Here is a 21,844-nt window from a genome sequence, read left to right as displayed (position 1 = left end):
CACGGGGAGAACGTGCAAACTCCACGCGGGCAGTGACCTGGAGCCAGGATTGAACCCAGGTCCTTGGCGCCGTGAGGCAGCAGTGCTAACCACTGTGCCGCCCTGTACCTAATTTTCATGCTAATTTCACCAAGGCAATTTTCACCACACACATATCCAGCATCCAAGCCAGAGGAATTGCTATCTAACCGTCATCCTGTAATACAGTGCATCATCCATCATTGTCCCAATATATTTCTAGCTTCATGGCCTTGGAGGTTTAAGGGTTACAATATCCAATGCCACAGTAGTTCATGCACGCCTTTGATGTTTCTCAATCAGACCTCAAAGTGAGGAAAGCTGACAGCTGTAGCATTTTAAACTCAACTTGCCCTCCATTAGCACAGATTATGGAACTCGTTCAAGAATTTTATTTGAGGAAAGTGGCAGGATGCAAGGAAAGCCCATATGTCAAATCTGTCCATCTAATACGGTCTGCAACTTTCGATACTCTCTGATTTTACAATGCATATTTTGTTCTTCGGTATATTCAGCAATAGCAAACAAAGCACTGGACTAGGAGCTGTTGCAGAACAGATACAGGAGAGCTGACACATTCAAAAGTGGTCAAAGAGAGAAGTGACTGAGCGTTATGAAAGAAAACAACTCAAACTGAAACTCAGGGATGTACATGAGTGAATGTGTGTGTGCATCCTCAGAGTTTATTCCCGGTAAGATTTTCTGGTGTCAGGGTTGGTCCCCAGGGTGTCAAAGGTTAGATTCTTGGGCCCTGTTCTTTATTGGCTCATCATATTCCTTTGACAATTGTGGGCTATCATTTTGATTTTCTGCCAACAATCCTAGAACCCCTACAGTTCAGAAGGAGGCCATTCGGCCCATCAAGTCTGCACCGACCCGCCGAATGACCATCCTACCCAGGCCCACTCCCCGCCTTATCCCCGGAACCCCATCTAACCATTGGCCACCAATGGGCAATTTTAGCATGGCCAATCCACCTAACCTGAACATCTTTGGACTGTGGGAGGAAACTGGAGCACCCGGAGGAAACCCCACGCAGACACGGGGAGAACATGCAAACTCCACGCGGACAGTGACCCAAAGTCAGAATTGAATCCAGGTCCCTGGTACTGTAAGGCAGCAGTTCCAACCACTGCGCCACCGTGTCACCCCAATATGGGATCAACAAGAATGCCAAGCTGCAGCGAAGTAACCAGAAACAAATTTGACCCTGCACACAGGAGACAGTGCCACAAACTGAAAGGATTGGAGATCCAATTGCCAATTTCTTTAATCGAGCGAATCACAGGGATTGTACAAAATACTGTTTGTGCTCCAGTCAGTTTTAGGTGCTGGCTGTAGTCTTCTGGAAATAGAAACTTGCATCCTGCAAGGTTTATTTTTAAGGAACTGTCTATTACTTTTATTTATGTGGGTTAAATCCCAGAGATTACCAGCTGATCCATCCAAATGATTTACTCATAATTGAACAAAGAAGAACAAAGAACAATTGGCATGTTGGAGAGGAACATTAGTAACAGCCATGCACAGGAACATGGCCAACCAACCTTTCATTTCATTTCATTTCATACTGGATCCCTTGGGTATCCCAACTCAAACACATCTTGGCATTTTAACCTTTTTTCTCTATTACACCACCTGTCAAATTATCCCACACACTTCGCAACTTGTAAATAGTTTTCAGAGGAGGTGGTGGCAAAGTGTCACAGGACCAGTAATCCAGAGACCCAGGTTAATGCTCTGGGGACAATGGTTCAAATCCCACCACGGCCGGTGGAATTTACATTCAATTAATAAAGCTGAAATTGAAGGCTACCTTAATGGTGACTACGAAACAATTGTTGTAAAAGCCCATCTGGTTCACGAATGTCCTTTGGAGAAGGAAATCTGCCATCCTCAGCGATCAGGCCTACATGCGACTCCACAGCAATGTGGGTGACTCTTAAATGTCCTCTGAAATGGCCTCGTAAGCCACTCAGTTGCATTAAGCAGCTATGAAGTCTAAGTTGGACCACCTGGCTTCGACCTAAGCATCAGAAATGACAATGGTTAACCCAGCCATGTCGACTCTGCAAAGTCCTCCTTACTAACATCTGCGGCCTTGCGCCAAAATTGTGAGAGCTATCCTACAGACTAGTCAAGCAACAGCCAGACTGAATCATATTCGCAGAATCAAACCTTCCAGACAATTTCCCAGACATCACCTTCTCCATCCCTGGCTATGTCCTATTCTACCAAAAGGACAGACCCAGCAGAGGTGGCAGCACAGACATATACAGTCAGGAAGGAGTTGCCTTGGGCATCCTCAACATCGACTCTGGACCCCATGACGTCTCATGGCATCAGGTCAAACAAGGGCAAGGAAACCTACTGTTGGTTACCACCTACCATCCCCTTCAGCTGATTAATCAGTGTTGCTCCATGTTAAACAGCACTTGGGGGAAGCACAGAGAGTCACAAAGGCACAGAATGTACTCTGGATGGGATACTTCAATGTCCATCACCACGAGTGGTTCAACACCACCCCTACCGACTGAGCTGGCCGAGTCCTAAAAGACATAACTTCTTGACTGGGTCTTTGGGAGATGGTGAGGGAACCATTAAGAGGAAAATACCTACTTGACTTCATCCTCACCAATGTACCTGTCACAGGTGTGTCTATCCATGACAGTATTAGTAAGGAGTGACCACTGCGCTGTCCTTGTGGAAACAAAATCCAGTTTTCATATTGACGATACCCTCCATCGTGTTGTGTGGCATTACCATCATCCTAAAAAGGATAGATTTCAAACAGATCTAGCAGTTCAAAAGTGGGCATCCAGGAGGCGCTGTCGGCCATCAGCAGCAGCAGAATTGTATACAACCACAATATGTATCCTCATGGCTCAGCAGAAACCCCACCCTACCATTACTATCAAGCCAGGGGATTAATCCCGGTTCAATAAAGAGTGTGGGAGGGCAAGCTAGGAGCAACACCAAGGATAGCAGCACCCCACTACCCTCTCAAGCTTGACACCATCCAGGACGAAGCAGCCCATTTGATTGGCACTCTACACTACTCTAAACATTTACTCCTTCCATCACTGGCGCACAGTGGTAGCAGCGTGTACCATCTACAAGATGCATAGCAGCAACTCACCAAGGCTCCTGAGACAACACCTTCTAAACCCCCACCTCTACCACCTAGAATGACAAGGGCAGGACATGCTTAGAGCCCCACCGCCTGCAAATTCTCCTTCAAGCCACACACCTCCTGATATGGAAACGGAGAATTCCGACCTATTTGTTTCAGGAAGATCACCTCTCCACCTTCTAAACACCAATGGCATTCGATCTTTCTTCAAAAGACAATCGCTTCATCCTAGGAATGAGTCCAGTGAACCTCTTTGAACTGTTTTGGAAAACAGTTACCTGTATATCATTTTTTTCTAATAAGGAGGTCAAAACTGCACGCGGTACTCCAGATGTGGTCTCACCAATGTCCAGTATGGCAGTAGCAAAACTCCTTTTATATTGCATTCTTCTTCTAATACAGGCATTGCCAAACTCGGGGCGGGACCCGCGGGTGGGTTGGGGGCGGGTGTCGGGAGGGTCGCGGAGCCGTCCGTCGCGGAGCTCCCGATCGCGCAAATCCGCGCGCAACAGCCGCAGCAGCCGGCTTTTAATAATGCTGGCTGCGAGCGGCCTTTAAAATGGCCAGGATCAGATAAAAAACTTTGGTCGCACTGTGCATGCACACCGATCATCGGTGTGCATGCGCAGTGCGGCCGCATTTTTTTAATATGGTCGCAGTCTTTTTTTTTCAAGTTCGGGGGGGCCAAAGGGACCCAAAACCATTTCCTCCATTTTGGTCAGCAACAAACAAGGTAAGAGGAAATGGCGGGTCACGCAGGTTGGCCGGCGTGGGTCGCGAAGGTCGGCCGGCGTGGGTCTCGAAGGTCGGCCGGCGTGGGTCGCGAAGGTCGGCCGGCGTGGGTCGCGAAGGTCGGCCGGGTTGGCTCCCGAAGGTTGGCCGGTTGGTTAAAAATGGGTTCCCGGAAAAAAAGTTTGAAAAACACTGTTCTAATAGACAGCAACATTCCATTTGCCTTCCTAATTGCTCGCTCTACCTGCATACTAACTTGATGTGATTTGAACGCACCACCTCTCAGTTACTTTGTCACATTCTCCATAAATTGAAAGAGATGCGGCTATTATTACTTTGTGGTCCCTTTCTCAAACTCTTCACTGCCAATTCTATTCAGTTCATGGTATTCTATGGCACATATTGGCCAGCGCTGAATCACAGATCTATTTTGCAAAAAGACAGAGGGTAACAAAAAATAGAAATCTTTCAGAGCTGGGGGGATCTGGGAATTGGAATGATGTATCGAGCCATGAGGAAAGACTGGATAGGATTGGTTTCCTGAGAACTGAGGAGGCTGAGAGGTGACTTAATTGAGGTGTACAAGGGACCTAGATGGGGTGGACAGGAAAAACTTAGCTGAAGGGGGTCAGTTACCAGGGGGTATAGATTTAAGATGATTGGTAGAAAGATGAGAGGGGGCATGAGGAAAAATCTTTTCACCCAGTAAAGTCCTCCTTACTAACATCTGCGGCCTTGCGCCAAAATTGGCTGCTTGAATTGGTGGTTGAGCTGAAATGCTCAACTAATTTATCTTTTAATTTTTTGAAAATAAATTTAGAGTACCCAATTCTTTTTTTATTCCAATTGAGGGGTAATTTATCGCGGCCAATCCACCTACCCTGCACATCTTTGGTCTATGGGGGTGAGGCCGACGCAGACACGGGGAGAATGTGCAAACTCGACACGGACAGTGACCTGGGACCTCAACTCATTTAAAAGGTACCTGGATGTGCACCTGAAGTGCTGGAACCTGCAAAGGTACAGACCAGACGCTGGGAAGGAGGATTAAAGCGAGCGGCTAGTTTCTTTCGTACTTCTCTCTTTTGGCTGGCGATGGGCAGAATGGCCTTTCCCTGCGGTCTAACCTTACTGTGGTTCTGTCCAAAAGCTGTGATGGTCTGCTGGATTTTCACACGCAGAAAGGAGCTTTACTTCTACCGCATGACTGTATAAATATCACAAAATTGTTTCAAATCAAGTTCAAAAATGACATTTATGGTTTACTTACTTCACAAGGGTCAGTCCCACGGTTAGAAGAATAGATGGTGAGTTGGCCACGCTGGGATTTTTGTGAAGTCCCAGATTCAAATATTCAGTTTAATCACATTCAAAAGGAAAGCGAGTGAGAAGCACACTCCACGTTTATTCGGAGCGATGCAGCTGTATGCAGTATACTGTAACGGATCAGGAAGCCATGTGGAACTGCTATTTTTTGCGAAATAAGACACATTGAGCTGTAAAGCACAGGAAATAATTTGTAAGTTCCTTCAGAAACCCTGCAGACTACAAAAATACACGTTTTGCCAAAGTAAATCCAGTACAATTCATACATGCTGTAAAAAAATACATATATCAGGCTCTACCATCAGCTGTGGGTCCTTGTTTATCGAATGTGTTTTGCAATCTTTTCGAATGCCGCAGCTGACAAAACATCTCAGCTTTGTGAAATATGTATTCTTTTGAGTTCCTAACTGGCTCAGTCGATAAGCTTGCTGACTACTATGGATTGTGTTCCAATTATCAGGATGTGACTAGTGGAGTACCCACCCCCCCACCCCCACCGGCATCTGTGCTGGGGCCCTCAGTTTCTCGCAATGAAGACTAGATGAAGTTTACAAGCGAGGGTGAGTCGGGTGCCGCGCAGTAAACGTAGATGGGAGAAGAAAGCTGCAGAAGGGACACTGAAACAGTGGACAAGACTCTGGCAGACGCGGGGGAAATCTGAGATCACCCACTTTGGGCATAAAGAATCCCATTTATATAGACATTTTCAAGACCACCAGACATCTCAAAAGTACTTTACAGCCAATGAAGTACTTTTGAAGTGCAGTAATGCAGGATCTGGCAGCCATCTTTGAGCACAGCAAGATCCCACAAACAGCAATGTGGTCATGGCCAGATAATCTGTTTTTGAGATGTTGGGCGGGATTCTCCGGTCTACCCGCTGTTGTGTTATGTACTCTGGGATAACACAGGCTGCAACTGGATGCAGCTTTAACCAAAAGATATGCCAGACCTTGAAGTTAGTTCAATCTGATTTATTGAACCAGTAGCACAGTTAGCACAGTTCTCTATGAGTTCGACTCTCTGCTAACCTAAGTGTGGTTACTCTGTCTGACTGAATCAGACCAGCTCTTAGCCGCGTGCTGGAGGTGTGATACTGTACATACACCCTGAATCACTCTGTAGATGTTCATCAGTGGAAAGAGGTGGAGTGTGAGTGCCTCGTGCCTTTTATAGTGATGTACCACCCCTGAGTGTCCTGCCTGCTCATTGGTCATGTCCTGTTCTCTGTGTTCCTTAGCTGCCTGTCTGTGCCTGTCTGTATATCATTATCTACATGTCTGCATATCATGACACCAGCCACGTGTTTCTCGGCTGCGCGCCGTTCGCTGAATCCCGCCACTTGTCAATGGGATTTCCCATTGTAACACCACCCCCCCCCCCCCCCATCCCTCTCCCCTCGCCGCCTCGAAACCTTGCTGGGAAAATTGAATGGCAACTGTCTTAAACACCACTCATGATATATTGTATGTATTACGGCACTGCCTGTGTATTAAAGGTACTACGGTAAATCCCTGCCTGCTGGCTCCTCCCAGCAGGCGGCGTATAAAAGTGTGCGCTCTCCTGGGCTGCTCCCATTCTGGTTCCAGCTGCAGGAAGCACAAAATCTTGTGCAATAAAGTCTCGATTGTTTCACCATTCGCGTCTCGTGGTAATTGACGGTACATCAGTTTATTGCACAAGATTTTAAAAGATGGACTTCCTAATCAAGCCTGATCGCCTGCAGCTGAGCCCTCACGCAGCCACCGCCATGTCCACCTTCGAGCACTGGCTAGCCTGCTTCGTAGGCTACCTCAGAGCAGCCACTCAAGAACTCTCGGACCGACAGATGCTCCAAGTCCTCTACTCATGGGTGAGCCCTGAAATTTTTCCCCTCATCCGGGATGTGCCTACCTACGCAGAAGCGATGACGTTACTGAAAGGACATTACGTTAAGTCAGTGAATCAAGTGTACGCCAGGCACCTCCTGGCCACGAGACGGCAACTCCGGGGGGAGACTCTGGACGATTTCTTGCGGGCCCTACAGATTCTCGGTAGGAACTGTGACTGCCAGGTAGTTTCGACAGTCCAACACACCGAACTTTTAATCACGGGCATGAAGTCTACGTACATTCGCCCGCGACTATTGGAAGGGGGTAAGCTCGATCTTGCGGAGACTAGGCGGCTTGCCAATTCACTAGAAGTGGCCTCCCGTAATCTGGAGGCCTACACCCCCGACCGCGCGGCACCCTCGTGGGCATCGTGGGCCCCACCAGCTGCCGACTCCAGCTCACCGCAAGCCTGCGCCACGTGGCAGCCAGCCAGCTCCGGGGTGCCCCAAGTGTTATTTTTGTGGACAGAGTAAACACCCCAGGCAGCGCTGCCCGGCGCAGAGCGCGACCTGCACAACGGGTGTGGGAAGAAGGGACACTTTGTTTCCATTTGCCAGGCCCGGTCGGTCGCCGCTGTTTCCAGGCCAGTCATTACTACACCCCCCCCCCCCCACGTGCGATCCAGGGGTGCCGCCATCTTCTCCACCACAAGCCACGTGCGGCCCGTGGGCGCTGCCGGCTTTGATGCCGCCCGCCATGTGTGCCCCGTGGGCGCTGCCATCTTCGGCGCCATTTTGGACCGCGCCTCAGGACCCCTGCTCGTCTGCCCGTTCACTGCCTACTGATACCTCTGCCTCTGCTGATCAGCCCGGGACCTCCCAACATCTTCCGCAGCCCTCGCGACCGCTACGACGACGGTGAAGATCAACAGGCAGGAGACGACCTGCCTCTTTGACTTCGGGAGCACAGAGAGTTTCATTTACCCTGCTACGGTAAGGTGCTGCTCCCTCACGGTACATCCGTCACCCAGAAAATCTCCCTGGCCTCCGGATCCCATTCCGTTGAAATCTGGGGGTACTGTGTCGCGACCCTCACTGTTCAGGGCGTAGAGTTCAGCAACTTCAGGCTCTACGCCCTCCCCCACCTCTGCGCTGCCCTACTACTAGGCCTTGATTTCCAATGCCACCTCCAAAGCCTTACTTTGAAATTCGGCAGACCCCTGCCCCCCCCTCAGCGTCTGCGGCCTCACGACCCTTAAGGTCGATCCACCCTCGCTGTTTGTGAACCGCACCCCGGACTGCAAGCCCGTCGCCACTGGTAGCAGACGGTACAGTGCGCAGGACAGGACTTTTATCAGGTTGGAGGTCCAGCGGCTCCTGCGGGAGGGGATCATTGAGGCCAGCAACAGCCCCTGGAGAGCTCAAGTGGTGGTAGTGAAGACTGGGGAGAAGCACAGGATGGTCATTGACTACAGGCAGACCATCAACCGGTACACGCAGTTCGACGCGTATCCCCTCCCATGCATATCTGACATGGTCAATCAGATTGCGCAGTATCGAGTCTTCTCGACAGTAGACTTGAAGTCCGCCTACCACCAGCTCCCCATCCGCCTGGAGGACCGCCAATACACCGCGTACGAAGCAGATGGCCGCCTCTATCATTTCCTCAGAGTTCCCTTCTGTGTCACCAATGGGGTCTCGGTGTTCCAGCGAGAGATGGACCAAATGGTTGACCAGTATGGGCTGCGGGCCACCTTCCTATACCTAGATAACGTCACCATCTGCGGCCACGATCAGCAGGACCACAACGCGAACCTCAAAAATTCCTCCATACCGCCAAACCCCTTACCTCACCTACAATAAGGAGAAATGCGTGTTCCGCACCAACCGCTTAGCCATCCTTGGCTACGTAGTGGAAAATGGAGTCCTGGGGCCCGAACCCGACCGTATGCGCCCCCTCCTCGAACTCCCCCTCCCCCACTGTCCCAAGGCCCTGAAATGATGCCTGGGGTTTTTCTCGTATTACGCCCAGTGGGTCCCAAATTATGCGGACAAGGCCACAGTTTTTCCCCTGATGGCTGAGGCCCTCCAGGCCTTCAACCACATCAAGGCGGACATCGCCAAGACCACGATGCACAGGGTCGACGAGACCCTCCCCTTTCAGGTGGAGAGCGATGCATGGACGTGGCTCTGGCTGCCACCCTCAACCAGGGGGGCAGACCCGTGGCTTTCTTTTCCCGCACCCTCCATGCCTCCGAAATTCAGCACTTCTCTGCCGAAAAGGAGGCCCAGGCCATTTTGGAAGCTGTGCAACACTGGAGGCATTACCTGGCCGGCAGGTGATTCACTCTCCTCACTGACCAATGGTTGGTTGCCTTCATGTTTAACAATACACAGCGGGGCAAGATCAAAAATGACAAGATCTTGAGGTGGAGGATCGAGCTCTCCACCTATAACTATAAGATCTTGTATCGCCCGGGGAAGCTCAGTGAGCCCCCTGATGCCCTATCCCGCGGTACATGTGCCAGCGCACAAGTGGACTGACTCCGGGCTCTCCACAATGACCTCTGCCACCCGGGGGTCACCCGGTTCTTCCATTTTGTCAAGGCCCGCAACCTGCCCTACTCCATTGAGGAGGCCAGGACCGTAACCAGAGACTGCCAAGTCTGCGCAGAGTGCAAACCGCACTTCTACCGGCCAGACAGAGCACACCTGGTGAAGGCCTCCTGCCCATTTGAGCACCTCAGCATCATCTTCAAGGGGCCCCTCCCCTCCACTGACCATAACGTGTACTTCCTCAACGTGATTGATGAGTACTCCCGTTTCCCTTTCGCCACCCCATGCCCCGACATGGCTTCTGCCACGGTCATTAAAGCCCTGCACAGCATCTTCACTCTGTTCGGTTTCCCCACTTACATCCACAGCGACCGGGGATCCTCTTTCATGAGCGATGAGCTGCATCCGTTCCTGCTCAGCATGGGCATCGGCTCGAGCAGGACGACCAGCTACAAACCCTGGGGAAACGGGCAGGTGGAGAGAGAGAACGGGGCGGTCTGGAAGGCTGTCCTGCTGGTTCTGCGGTCTAAAAATCTCCCGGTCTCCCGCTGGCAGGAGGTTCTCCCCGACGCGCTCCATTCCATCCGGTCACTCCTCTGCACCGCCACTAATGAGACCCCTCACGAACGTGTGTTTGCCTTCCCCAGGAAGTCCACCTCCGGCGTCTCGCTCCCAACATGGCTGACAGTTCCTGGACCCGTCCTCCTCCGGAAGCATGTGTGGAGCCATAAATCGGACCCCTTGGTCGAGAAAGTCCACCTCCTCCATGCCAACCCGCAGTACGCCCACGTGGCACACCCCGACGGGCGCCAGGACACAGCCTCCCTCCGGGACCTGGCACCCACTGGGTCCCCATCCATGACCTCCGATGACCTGACACCGCCCCCCCCCCCCACCCCGGTTGCCTCATTCACCCCTGCGCCACCCATCCTCCCACCAGCGCACCTCACAGCAGCCCCCACCCCAGCAGGATCCATCCTCCCACTGGATCCACTCAGAGGTGAGGAAGACGAGGACAACACGCTCCCGGAGTCGCAGGTGACCAGGTCGGCGCCCACATCACCACCAGGACTGAGGCGATCGCAGCAGAGGGTCAAAGCCCCCGACAGACTTAATCTGTAATCACCTCCGCCGGACTCCTTTTTAAACAGGGGGTGAATGTGGTAAACACCACTCGTGATATATTGTATGTATTACGGCACTGCCTGTGTATTAAAGGTACAACGGTAAATCCCTGCCTGCTGGCTCCTCCCAGCAGGCGGCGTATAAAAGTGTGCGCTCTCCTGGGCTGCTCCCATTCTGGTTCCAGCTGCAAGAGGCACAACATCTTGTGCGATAAAGCCTCGATTGTTTCACCATTCTCGTCTTGTGGTAATTGACGGTACATCAGCAACGACCGGAGAACTCCGGCCGTTGATTTACGGGTTAAATATTGGACGGGACATCAGGGTATCTCCGCTGTTATTCTATGAAATAGTGTCATGGGGGACTATCACGGCCACCAGAGCCTCGCATGAACATCTCCTCTGAAAGATGGCACCTGCGACAGTGCAGCACACCCTAAGTCCTGTACTGGAGTGTCAGCCAGGGTATTATGTCCTTCGAGGGTGTAAGGCCCAGATTCACCAGAATGATCCTGGGACGAAGAGCAGCAAATGATGAGGAAAGTTTCCATAGATTTGCCTGTGTGTACACGGCTGATCTAATTAAGATCTAGGATTCGATAGTGTATGGATAGCGATAAACTATACAATCTGTCACACAAAGGACAATGAAAAGATGCAATTCTCTCTTCCCCAAAAACGCTTCTGAGTCCAGATCAATTGAAAATTTCAAAACTGAGATTGATAAAACAAATTTTGTCAGGCAAAGATTGCAGGACCAAGATGGCTAGATAGAGCGAAGATACAGTTCAACAAACGGCGGACCAGGCTTCAGGGACTGATAGCTTGCGCCAGTTCATAAGTTGTTGTAAAACACAGCCCTGCAGTCCAGCTTTGATGCCTGACCTAAGCTGCATGAACTGAACACAGTTTTCAACTCCATTTGGACTCAGATTGCCTGAGCTATAGGTAACCTTCTTATTCTTCCCATCAAAATATACTACCACAAAGCTTTCTGTAATTAAATTATGATTACCTTCAATGAGAGCAAAGAAGGGTCAGCTAGAATTCAGCTTTCTGACCTCTATCCATGGAGCCTTACATAGTTATGCATTGGGTCCACAGCAGGAAAATGCTGATATGAGCAGAAACACCTTCCAACTAAATCTTGGAAAGGCCAAAGTAATAAGGCCGATTTACCGGTCTCAGTGCACCCCAAGTGGTGTCACATTGAGGCCGTAGAATAAGCTCAAGCCATCTCGCAAGATTCAATGGAACCTCACGAGATGCTGTGATCTTGATCTCGCCTGCGCTGGGCGAGATCCAGATCAGCATATTTAAGTGAGCCATTTTACTCCAGTTTACTCCTCGTCGCCAGTTTAAAAAGGACACGGGGACTTCAAATGAGTAAAATATGAACAAAGTTTTCATTACACAAACAATATACACACTACCCAGTAGATCCCGACCGCGCTCCTCTGCGGTTGGTGCCTTACTGGCCGACCTTAAGCACATTGGGTAGTTGACATACTCCACCTCTAGCGGGAGAGTTCATACTCCGCAAGGAGCACGGGAAAGACAAGCATTGCCATGCGGGATATTACATTTTCTTCGATAACACTCCTGTTTCCATCCTAAGACAATCTATTACATTAATGGTGCCATATAATTACAAGCTGTTGTTGTTGCTGGCATTTATACTTCAGACGGCCACTTATCCCCCTCTTCATATAATCCTGTCAGCATACACTTCTCCCTCATTTGATTCTAAATGCATCTATGCTATTCATCTCAACTACTCCTTGGGGAGGCGAGGTCCAGATTCTGACTGGCTTATATATCTAAGGCCTCTAGTTTTGCCCCCCAATAAGTCTAAACAGAGGGGCTGGTTTAGCACAGTGGACTAAACAGCTGGCTTGTAATGCAGAACAAGGCCAGCAGCGCGGGTTCAATTCCCGTACCGGCCTCCCCGAACAGGCGGCAGAATGTGGCGACTAGGGGCTTGTCACAGTAACTTATTTGAAACCTACTTGTGACAATAAGTGATTATTATTATTATATCTCCCTATGACAGTCTACCACTATAGACTGTCTGGGCTCAAGAATGAGGATTGGCCATTTGGGTCAGATACTACAGGGCAGCTATTTGTTCTCATTGTAACCTACAGTCCAGGATAAGTGGAGTCTACATGAATTTCAATTCTCTTCCTGCACCTAGTGTGTTACGGCCGACTTTTGTCTGTTTCCATAGCTAGTTATTCCTGGAACACGTCAATAGTCTGTCGCTAGGGGATTATTGCTTGAGGGGCGCCACTCCGCATCAGGCATGGCTCTTACTGCCGGACGTTGGCTTGTGCTGGAAGGATTTTCCAGGTTGGCACTCAACCTGTTTGGCCGTGTTATGAACTCACATTCCTTGGCCTGGCCTAGTCCTGGAGTGGGACTCGAACCCTGACCTTCTGGCCCAGAGATAGGGACACCACAAGGCCTTCCTGCCTACATGAAAGGAGGGGGGAAATTTGGGTGAACGGTAAATAAGTATGCATTTCTGTGGCTAAATGTGTTCAGAAGTTGTACTCAACACCTAGTTATCGTACAATCTCTGATTTATCACATCTAGCCATGACAATCTGGCAATTAAATAAGACTTAACATAGAGTCCCAAACATTTAGGAGTTAGTACTGAAAATCTATCAGCTACGAGGTTAAAATTAAGTAACATGGGGCGCGATTCTCTGGCCCCGCGTTGCGCGCGAGCGTGAACGCAATACGACCAGAGAATCTCGGGAGAGCACTCCAGCGGGCCTCCTGGCAACCTCCACGTCTCACGGGATTCACCCTAGTCCCGCGAGGCGCGGAATTGAAACTCTGCCCAAAAGGGATGGGACCAAATGGCAGTCCGGGAAGTAGGTCTTAAACCAACTTAAGACTGAGGGCGCGATCGTCCGGCCACGTTGTGGCGGAAAAGCATCTCGCTGCGGCGCAACGTGGCTGGTGAAAGCTGGGAGGCCCCGTTCCCGGGATCCACCCGGCTCGCAACGCCTTGCGAAATTCAACGCAATCTCGCGAGACGTTGCAAAGGGATCACTTTTTGGTAAATCTGCAAACCAAAGCGAGGCAGCTAGCCAATGTGCAGATTTCCAAGGTACCTGAGGCTTTGGGATTCAATCCCTGGGTAACCTAGCAGTGCCAGCCTGGCACCCTGGCAGTGCCACCTGGCAGGAGCACTGCCATGGTGCCAGGTTGGCACTGCCAAGGTGGCATTTTATGCGCGTGTGCAATCGGGCCGGGGTTGCCCGTGGGTGTTCGGGGGTGCGAGGGGGGGCTGGGGGAACCCTCCCATTTTGCATTTGGGCTGGGGGGAGATCGGGGTTTTTTTGTGGGTCTCGGAGATCGGGATGCCATTTAAAAATGGCGCCCGATTTCTCGCTACAATGGGCAGTTCCGGCGAGCAAAGCTCCCCGTTGTAAAAAACGGGGCTATATGCGGCCTCGGCTGCGTGTTTCCCATTTGTGCTCCTTATTCAACACGAATAGCGTTGAATAGCCACGTGTTTCTCAGCTAAATGCACTCGCTCGAGAACTTTCTCTTTTGAGAAGATCACAATCCCTTCTCACCCTGGATACACCGGCCTCCCTCAATTCTCCAGCTTCCCCAAGGAGACTGCAGCCGGGCGCCAATCAGTGCTGGTCCACAAGAATGTGGACCAGGAGGAACTGCACCCGGGGTCTTCCGAGCCATCGGAAACCCCTGGGTGGTCAGGGGCAATGCAAGGTGGTCCTCTGGCCCTCCCCCTGGAACGTGAACACCTTGGCCCTGCCCAGCTCGCACCTTGGCACTGCCACCCTGGCACTGTCAAGGTGCCCAGATGCCATTGCCAAGGTGGCTGGGGCACTGCATGGGTGCCAGGATGCCAGTACAAGGATGCCCAGGTGCCATGGCGGCACTGGCAAAGGTCAGGGACCGAGAGGGGCCATGTCCATGAAAGGAGGGTGGAAGCATTGTTTGAAGGGTGGGGATGTGCAGGGCAGATCAGTAGGAGCCTCCGGAGGGTTGGGGTGGTGACGGGTGGGAGTGCTGGAAGGGAAGCTGGAAGAGGACTTGGGGGAGCATGAAGAGGGGGGGCTTCCAGGGACCCCATAGTGGGGTGTCCTCACTTGGGGGGGTGGGTTAGTGCCCATGTGTGTGGGGGTGACATTGCCCATGGGTGTCATGTCATAGAATGTACAGTGCAGAAGGAGGCCATTCGGCCCATCAAGTCTGCACCGGCTCTTGGAAAGAGCACCCTACCCAAGGTCAACACCTCCACCCTATCCCCATAACCCAGTAACCCCACCCAACACTAAGGGCAATTTTGGACACTAAGGGCAATTTATCATGGCCATTCCAACTAACCTGCACATCTTTGGACTGTGGGAGGAAACCCACGCAGACACGGGGAGGATGTGCAGACTCCGCACAGACAGTGACTCAAGCCGGAATCGAACCTGGGACCCTGGAGCTGTGAAGCAATTGTGCTATCCACAATGCTACCGTGCTGCCCATGTGTGGGTCCCACAAGCTCATTTAGAGATTGGGGCACACTTTCACAATGGCGGCATGGTCTCTGCGTTCAGCTCCCCAGTACTAAAAAAAATTCTAAACTGGTGAGAAACTCCCCATGGTCCAAAAAAGTGACTGAATATCATTGAATAGCGGTGGGGAACTTGCCTGCAGAGCCGGCAGGAAACTCCTTGAAAACCCCCCCACAAATTAACTTGGAAACACGTGGCTAAACGCGCTCGCTATGGGACTTTCTCTCTTTTGGGAGAACCGCGCCCAATGAACAGAGCTATTAGAGGAGTAGTACCATAGGTGGGACATTTTGGTTATAATATCACTAATTCTATTAACAATCGATTTATTAACTAAAAGTTGAGTAGCACTCATTTTACAAATAGACAGCTGACATATTTGGAGTTGCACCTTCTCATTTCCCCAGTTTTCTGGGTTTATACACGTACCTGTCCCACTATGAATCAAGGGTATGTGATGTCCTAACTATTTTCAAAGTCAATTGCCGGCACTGAGAGAGCTTCACACTATAACCGGCTGTGGCAGTTCTGGCCTGAGGAATGTTTGATGCTCAATTTGGAGGGCCATGAATATTTTCCGTTAGCTGCTCACATATTCTGACCACAGGGCAATTTCACATCCAATAATTGGAAGCTCCCTACTGTCGGGAGAATATGGAAGGCAGGCCCTGGGGCAACATAAAAGACGTGTCCTGTTTCATTGTGCCTATTGCCCTTGTCTTGAGGATTAGCATCAAGTTAATCACCCAAATGGTTCGTGGAGAAGATGGCTGAGAAAGTTCCAATTTTTGAAGTATTGTTCACGCAGAGTAAGCATATTGCTCTGTGTGTTCAGCTCACTGTTTCCCATTGCAAAACTTTGGTTACGTGACTCACATTACCTCTCAAGTGCGTGCATCAGCCATAGTGCATGCTAACATACTGGCCTGGGGAACAACCAGTTTAATACTGTGAATTCCCACATGGTGAATTCCAGACCTCAGCTACATTGTCAGGTGAGTGGTTCCCCAAATGTAAGAAAACAAAGTAGGGGAAGTACTCTAACTGCAAGCTTCAAATGGCCAGGAACACGAACGTGTTAAATACTTCACCGAGCTAACATAAATGATGAAACCCAAAAGCTGTGTCTGCAGTCCCCAAGTCAGAGAGAGTCTATGAAATTATTTTGTTTTGTATTGTGAACGCCCAACATTTATTTCCCACCTTTAATTGCCCTGGCTTCATAGATTATCATAGAATTTACAGTGCAGAAGGAGGCCATTCGGCCAACCGAGTCTGCACCGGCTCTTGGAAAGAACACCCTACACAAGGTCAACACCTCCACCCTATCCCCATAACCCAGTAACCCCACCCAACACTAAGGGCAATTTTGGACACTAAGGGAAATTTATCATGGCCAATCCAACTAACCTGCACATCTTTGGACTGTGGGGGGGAGGAACCATCCTCACAAGAGTACGCAGGGCTTTCTGATTTTCATCGGAGTTGGGTTAATCACAGCTCTCACTGCCTCGGCAAACACCTCTTTAAGTCCTTCCTGGTTGAGTGCTGAGCACACCATGTACTTCACGGCCTGGATCTGATTGGTCAGCCCGTTGCCCTGGTGCTGCGTGATCGGTGCCAGGCTCTGCTCCTTCAGCTTCTTGATGGTTTCCGGGTTGTTCCGCAGGTCCTTCTTGGTGCCCACCGAGAGCATGGGCACATCTGGGCAGTGGTGGGTCACCTCGGGATGCCACTTGTGGCGGACATTCTCATACGATGGGGGACTAGCTATGGAGAAGCAGATGATGAAGACATTGGTCTGGGGGTAGGACAAAGTCCTGAGTCTATCATCCTCCTCCTGACCTGCAGTGTCCCAAAGGTTCAGACTAACTGTCCGACTGTCCACCGTGATCTGCGCACTATAGTTGTCAAAGACAGTTGGAATGTACTCTTTGGGAAAGGTATTGGTAATGTAACAGATCAACAGGCAGGTCTTTCCAACGGCACCATCCCCCACCACCACACACTTAATGCTCTGCATCCCTGGGCCACGATTATCAGCTCCTCAACATCAGCAATCTCGCATCTCCTCCAGTCGCCTCTCACTCCGCTTACAGATTCGAGGAAGTGACCGCCTCGCCTCAGAGCCATTTCAGAATCAACCTCATTGCTGTGTGGCTGGAGTCACAAGTAGGCCAGACCAGGTAAAGGTGGCAGATTTCCTTCCCTAAAGGACATTAGTGAACCAGATAGGTTTTTTTATGATCATGTTTTTACTGAATTCAAATTTCATCATCATCTGCTGTGGTGGGATTCGAACATCGATCCCCAGAATGTTACCCTGGATTAGTATTAGACCATAAGACCATAAGACATAGGAGTGGAAGTAAGGCCATTCGGCCCATCGAGTCCACTCTACCATTCAATCATGGCTGATTTCAACTCCATTTACCCGCTCTCTCTCCATAGCCCTTAATTCCTCGAGAAATCAAGAATTTATCAACTTCTGTCTTAAAGACACTCAACGTCCCGGCCTCCACCGCCCTCTGTGGCAATGCATTCCACAGACCCACCACTCTCTGGCTGAAGAAATTTCTCCTCATTTCTGTTCTAAAGTGACTCCCTTTTATTCTAAGGCTGTGCCCCTGGGTCCTAGTCTCCCCTGCTAATGGAAACAACTTCCCTACGTCCACCCTATCTAAGCCATTCATTATCTTGTAAGTTTCTATTAGATCTCCCCTCAACCTCCTAAACTCCAATGAATATAATCCCAGGATTCTCAGACGTTCATCGTATGTTAGGCCTACCATTCCTGGGATCATCCGTGTGAATCTCCGCTGGACCCGCTCCAGTGCCAGTATGTCCTTCCTGAGGTGTGGGGCCCAAAATTGCGCACAGTATTCTAAATGGGGCCAAACTAATGCTTTATAAAGCTTCAGAAGTACATCCCTGCTTTTGTATTCCAGTGACAATACCACGATCTCCCCTTAATTGAATGGGGAGAGAATGTCCTGCCCACTCCCCTCCTTCCCCCCACCCCAATTTCTCTGGGTGGCAGTTCAGCATTCTCCTACATTTGGTAATCTGAAGTGTTCATGCAAGAAGTTTATTAATGCTCGGAACTGGATGCAAAATTGACCTAATGAACATTGACCAAAATTCAGAGATATTTGCTTTCCTTTCTACTAATAATAATCTTTATTAGTGACACAAGTCGGCTTATATTAACACTGCAATGAAGTTACTGTGAAAATCCCCCAGTAACACACTCTGGCGCCTGTACACAGAAGGAGAATTCAGAATGTCCAATTCACCTAAGAAGTACGTCTTTTGGGACTTGTGGGAGGAAACCAGAGCACCCGGAGGAAACCCACGCAGACACGGGGAGAACGTGCAGATTCCACACAGACAGTTGACCCAAGCCGGGAATCAAACTGGGGTCCCTGGTGCTGTGAAGCACCAGTGCTAACCACTGTGCTACATTGCCGCCCATGTGCCCATTTAGACTGGGAGCTGAAAAAAAGTTCCCTTTCGCTCTTCGTGAATCGTCCCATTTAATTCTCAGCAGCATCAGTACTCATTCTGCACTCATTGGCACCGCAATGCCAATCTTGGCATTACTTTAGCTGAAATCAAATCCAACCGTCTTTAAATGTACGTGAGACCAAGACAACTGAGCTAAACGGTGGGCATGAAGGGCAGCTGCATGGTCCAACTTAACTAACCTAAGTGAAGGCAGCAATTCCCCTCGAAATCGACCCAGAAAAGCTGCAAGATCTGGTGGAGAAGGTACAAAAGAATATGAAATGGAACGGGTGCCTATCGTATACAGCAGGGCAACAACCAATGGGAGGCAGCTGATTGCTTGCAGAAAGCTGCCCGTCTCCCAATGGAGTAGATTAATTGCGAAAAGACAAAACCTCAGGCTACCACTCAGATTCTTATTTAAAAGTAAACTTTACTTACACACAAAAGTGATCTTTTCAATCTTCAGTGAGATCAGCGGCTGCATGTAACCTGTCAGTGAAAAAGGGGAACTTGACTGGAGTTCAATAGCTATTCAGTGAGTTATATGCAGAAACTAAGGAAGTAGTGGGAGTAGTATCTGGAAATGTATTTTTAAACTATAAGTAATGCTGCTTTTTTGTTACTAGATATATGCCCCTGCACAAGCACGCACTAATATCTGAGGCAGTATAGATGTATTCTTGGCAAGGGAGTCAAAGGGGGCAGACAGCAGAATGAAATTGAGACCACAATTAGACCAGCCCTAATCTTATCAAATGGCGGAGCAAGCTCACAAAGCTGAATTAATTACATCTGCTCCTAATTTGTATGTTCATATGCTCATTTGTTCATAGTAACTACCTCAGCTGTCCATTTACAACACGGCGGCATGGTGGCGCAGTGGATAGCACTGCTGCCTCACAGCGCCAGGGACTCGGTTTCGATTCCGGCCTTAGGCGACTGGCTGTGTGGAGTTTGCAAGTTCTCCCCATGTCTGCGTGGGTTTCCTCCGGGCGCTCCGGTTTCGTCCCACATTCCAAAGATGTGAAGGTTAGGTGGATTGGGCCATGCTAAATTGCCCCTTGGTGTCCAAAGATGGGCAGATTAGGTGGATTGGCCGTGCTAAATTGCCCCTTGGTGTCCAAAGATGTGCAGGTTGGGTGGGGCTACGGGGTTATGGGGACGGGCAGGGGAGTGGGCCAAGGTTCGGTGATCTTTTGGAAGGTTGGTGCAGACTCGAAGGGTCGAGTGGCCTCCTTCTGCACTGTATTCTACTTCTCCTTCTCCTTCTACTTCTCCTTCTGCATTGGGATTCTAGGGATATATGAATGAAACCTATATCATATATCTAGGGATATATGAATTGTGTCTTATAATTGACCAAGATAAATTACTTATTGTATAACAATAAAGTCAACTCCAACAGGGCAAGTCTAAATATTCCAGATTGAGGTGATTTCCCTCCCAGTTGCCAGTGATGATGCAACATTGGCAGAGTGACTTGAACTCACTCCATGTGTGCACTTGGTGCTCACACCGTGAATGGAAGTCTACGAATGGAGGTTTTTGCTCCAGAACTTTGCCAACAAAATTATCACTGTTTCAGTCAAAACTCTGTAGGTGACTTTTCCAGTAGGGATTCTTCCCTTATTTGTTAAGTAAGTGTTATAAGGTAGATACAGTTAGTTGGATCACCTTTCCTTACTCTTGCCTATTCAGGCAAGTGATTACATTAATGTCGTTAACAAAAGGAATCCCACTGCCCTTACTTGGCCTGGCACCAAAGTGGTTGACTCTTAACTACCCTCTGAAGTGGCCTACCAAGTTGTATCAGACAGCTGGCAATGATTCAAGAAGAAGGCCCATCTTTGGATCAGCCGCCTACTGGCTCCACCCAGTAAGGCGGAGTGTAAGAGCCCGAGTTCTCCCAGCAGCCGCATTCTGTAACTGTGCTGCTGGGGAACAAGTCTGCGTAATAAAGCTATCGTTCAACTCCTTCTCATCTCGTCTCATGAGTGATTGATTGTGCTACACTTACCTGGTCTGGCCTCCATGTGACTCCAGGCGCACAGCAATGTGGTTGACTCTTATGTGCCCCCAAAAATGGCCTAGCAACCACTCAGTTCAAGGGCCGACCAACACATGCTGGTCTTGCCAACGATGCCCACATCCCACAAAGGAATTTTAAAAAATATCTATCACGAGAGCTCACACTGCTACTATGATTGATTTGGTTGGCATACATTGAGCATGCTTAGTGACAATCAGAAGAGTATAATTGAGAACTGATCTTGTGGAGAGCCACGCTTCTTCACTTTGACAAATGACGAATATCTTGAAGTGATGTGACTTGCATTGATGTGACGGAGCCTAGGGGCATGATGTCACTGGGGAAGGGTACTAGGTGAGTTGCTCACTTGGAGAGCAGGTGCAAGCATGATGGGCCGAATGGCCTCCTTCTGCACTGTAGCTATTCTTTGATTCTGTGGTTTTGCACAGATTTAAAAAAAAAAAATATTTTTATTCTCCACCTTTTTCACATTTTCATCCCAAATTTACATCCACCAAGAAACAATCAACAGTAACAAATACAATGTCAATCCTCTGACCAACAATTCCTCCCTCCCACCAACCCCCAAAGAACCCTCAACATTTTAAATACAAATATCAAAGAAAAGGAATCAGGAATCCACCATCCACCCATACAGAGTCAGCAACGACACTCACGGTCCAAGAGGTCAGCCGGGTTCCATAACTTTCTGGCAATCAAGACAGAGTGTGTGGATGAAGGAAGCGTAGTTCTTGTACTTTATAGGGATTTTAGCAAAGCCTTTGGCAAGATCCCACATGGGAGACTGATTAAGAAGGTTGAATCACATGGAATTCAAGGAAACGTGACTAAGATGGATCTGAAACTGGCTGAGTAATAGGTCACAAAGGGTGGTTGTAGAAGGCTGCTTGAGTAACTGGAGGCCGGTGTCCAGTGGTGCACCACAGGGATCAGTGCTGGGTCCCTTATTGTTTGTTACATATAAATGATATAGACAAGAACGTGGAAGGAATGATCAGTAAGTTTGAAGACAATGCCAAGATTGGTGGATGG

At 49.5% G+C, this 21,844-nt stretch overlaps 2 protein-coding genes across 2 annotated transcripts in view; both read right to left on the bottom strand.

Moving 5' to 3' along the window:
• The window catches only part of LOC140387508 (SHC-transforming protein 1-like), a 211,877-nt gene extending 192,619 nt beyond the window's left edge, over nucleotides 1-19,258 (bottom strand). The window contains exons 1-2 of the mRNA XM_072470696.1: nucleotides 19,201-19,258; nucleotides 5,154-5,379 (exon numbers count right to left, since the gene is read on the bottom strand). The gene's annotated coding sequence lies outside the window, so the exon portion shown is untranslated. The remainder of the gene's footprint in view (nucleotides 1-5,153; nucleotides 5,380-19,200) is intronic.
• On the bottom strand, nucleotides 16,700-17,275 carry LOC140387161 (rho-related GTP-binding protein RhoG-like). Its single transcript, XM_072470163.1, has one exon. The coding sequence runs from the start codon at nucleotides 17,273-17,275 to the stop codon at nucleotides 16,700-16,702; it is 576 nt and encodes a 191-aa protein (XP_072326264.1).
• Nucleotides 19,259-21,844: the final 2,586 nt, after the last annotated feature.

Source organism: Scyliorhinus torazame, chromosome 12 (assembly GCF_047496885.1).
Source record: "Scyliorhinus torazame isolate Kashiwa2021f chromosome 12, sScyTor2.1, whole genome shotgun sequence".
In the NCBI taxonomy this organism is placed as follows: Eukaryota; Metazoa; Chordata; class Chondrichthyes; order Carcharhiniformes; family Scyliorhinidae; genus Scyliorhinus; species Scyliorhinus torazame.
This window is presented reverse-complemented; position numbering and strand designations above follow the sequence as displayed.

What these genes read in the sequence shown, in the direction of transcription:
- LOC140387161 (XM_072470163.1), bottom strand. Translation starts at nt 17,275, where the DNA reads ATGCAGAGCATTAAGTGTGTGGTGGTGGGGGATGGTGCCGTTGGAAAG.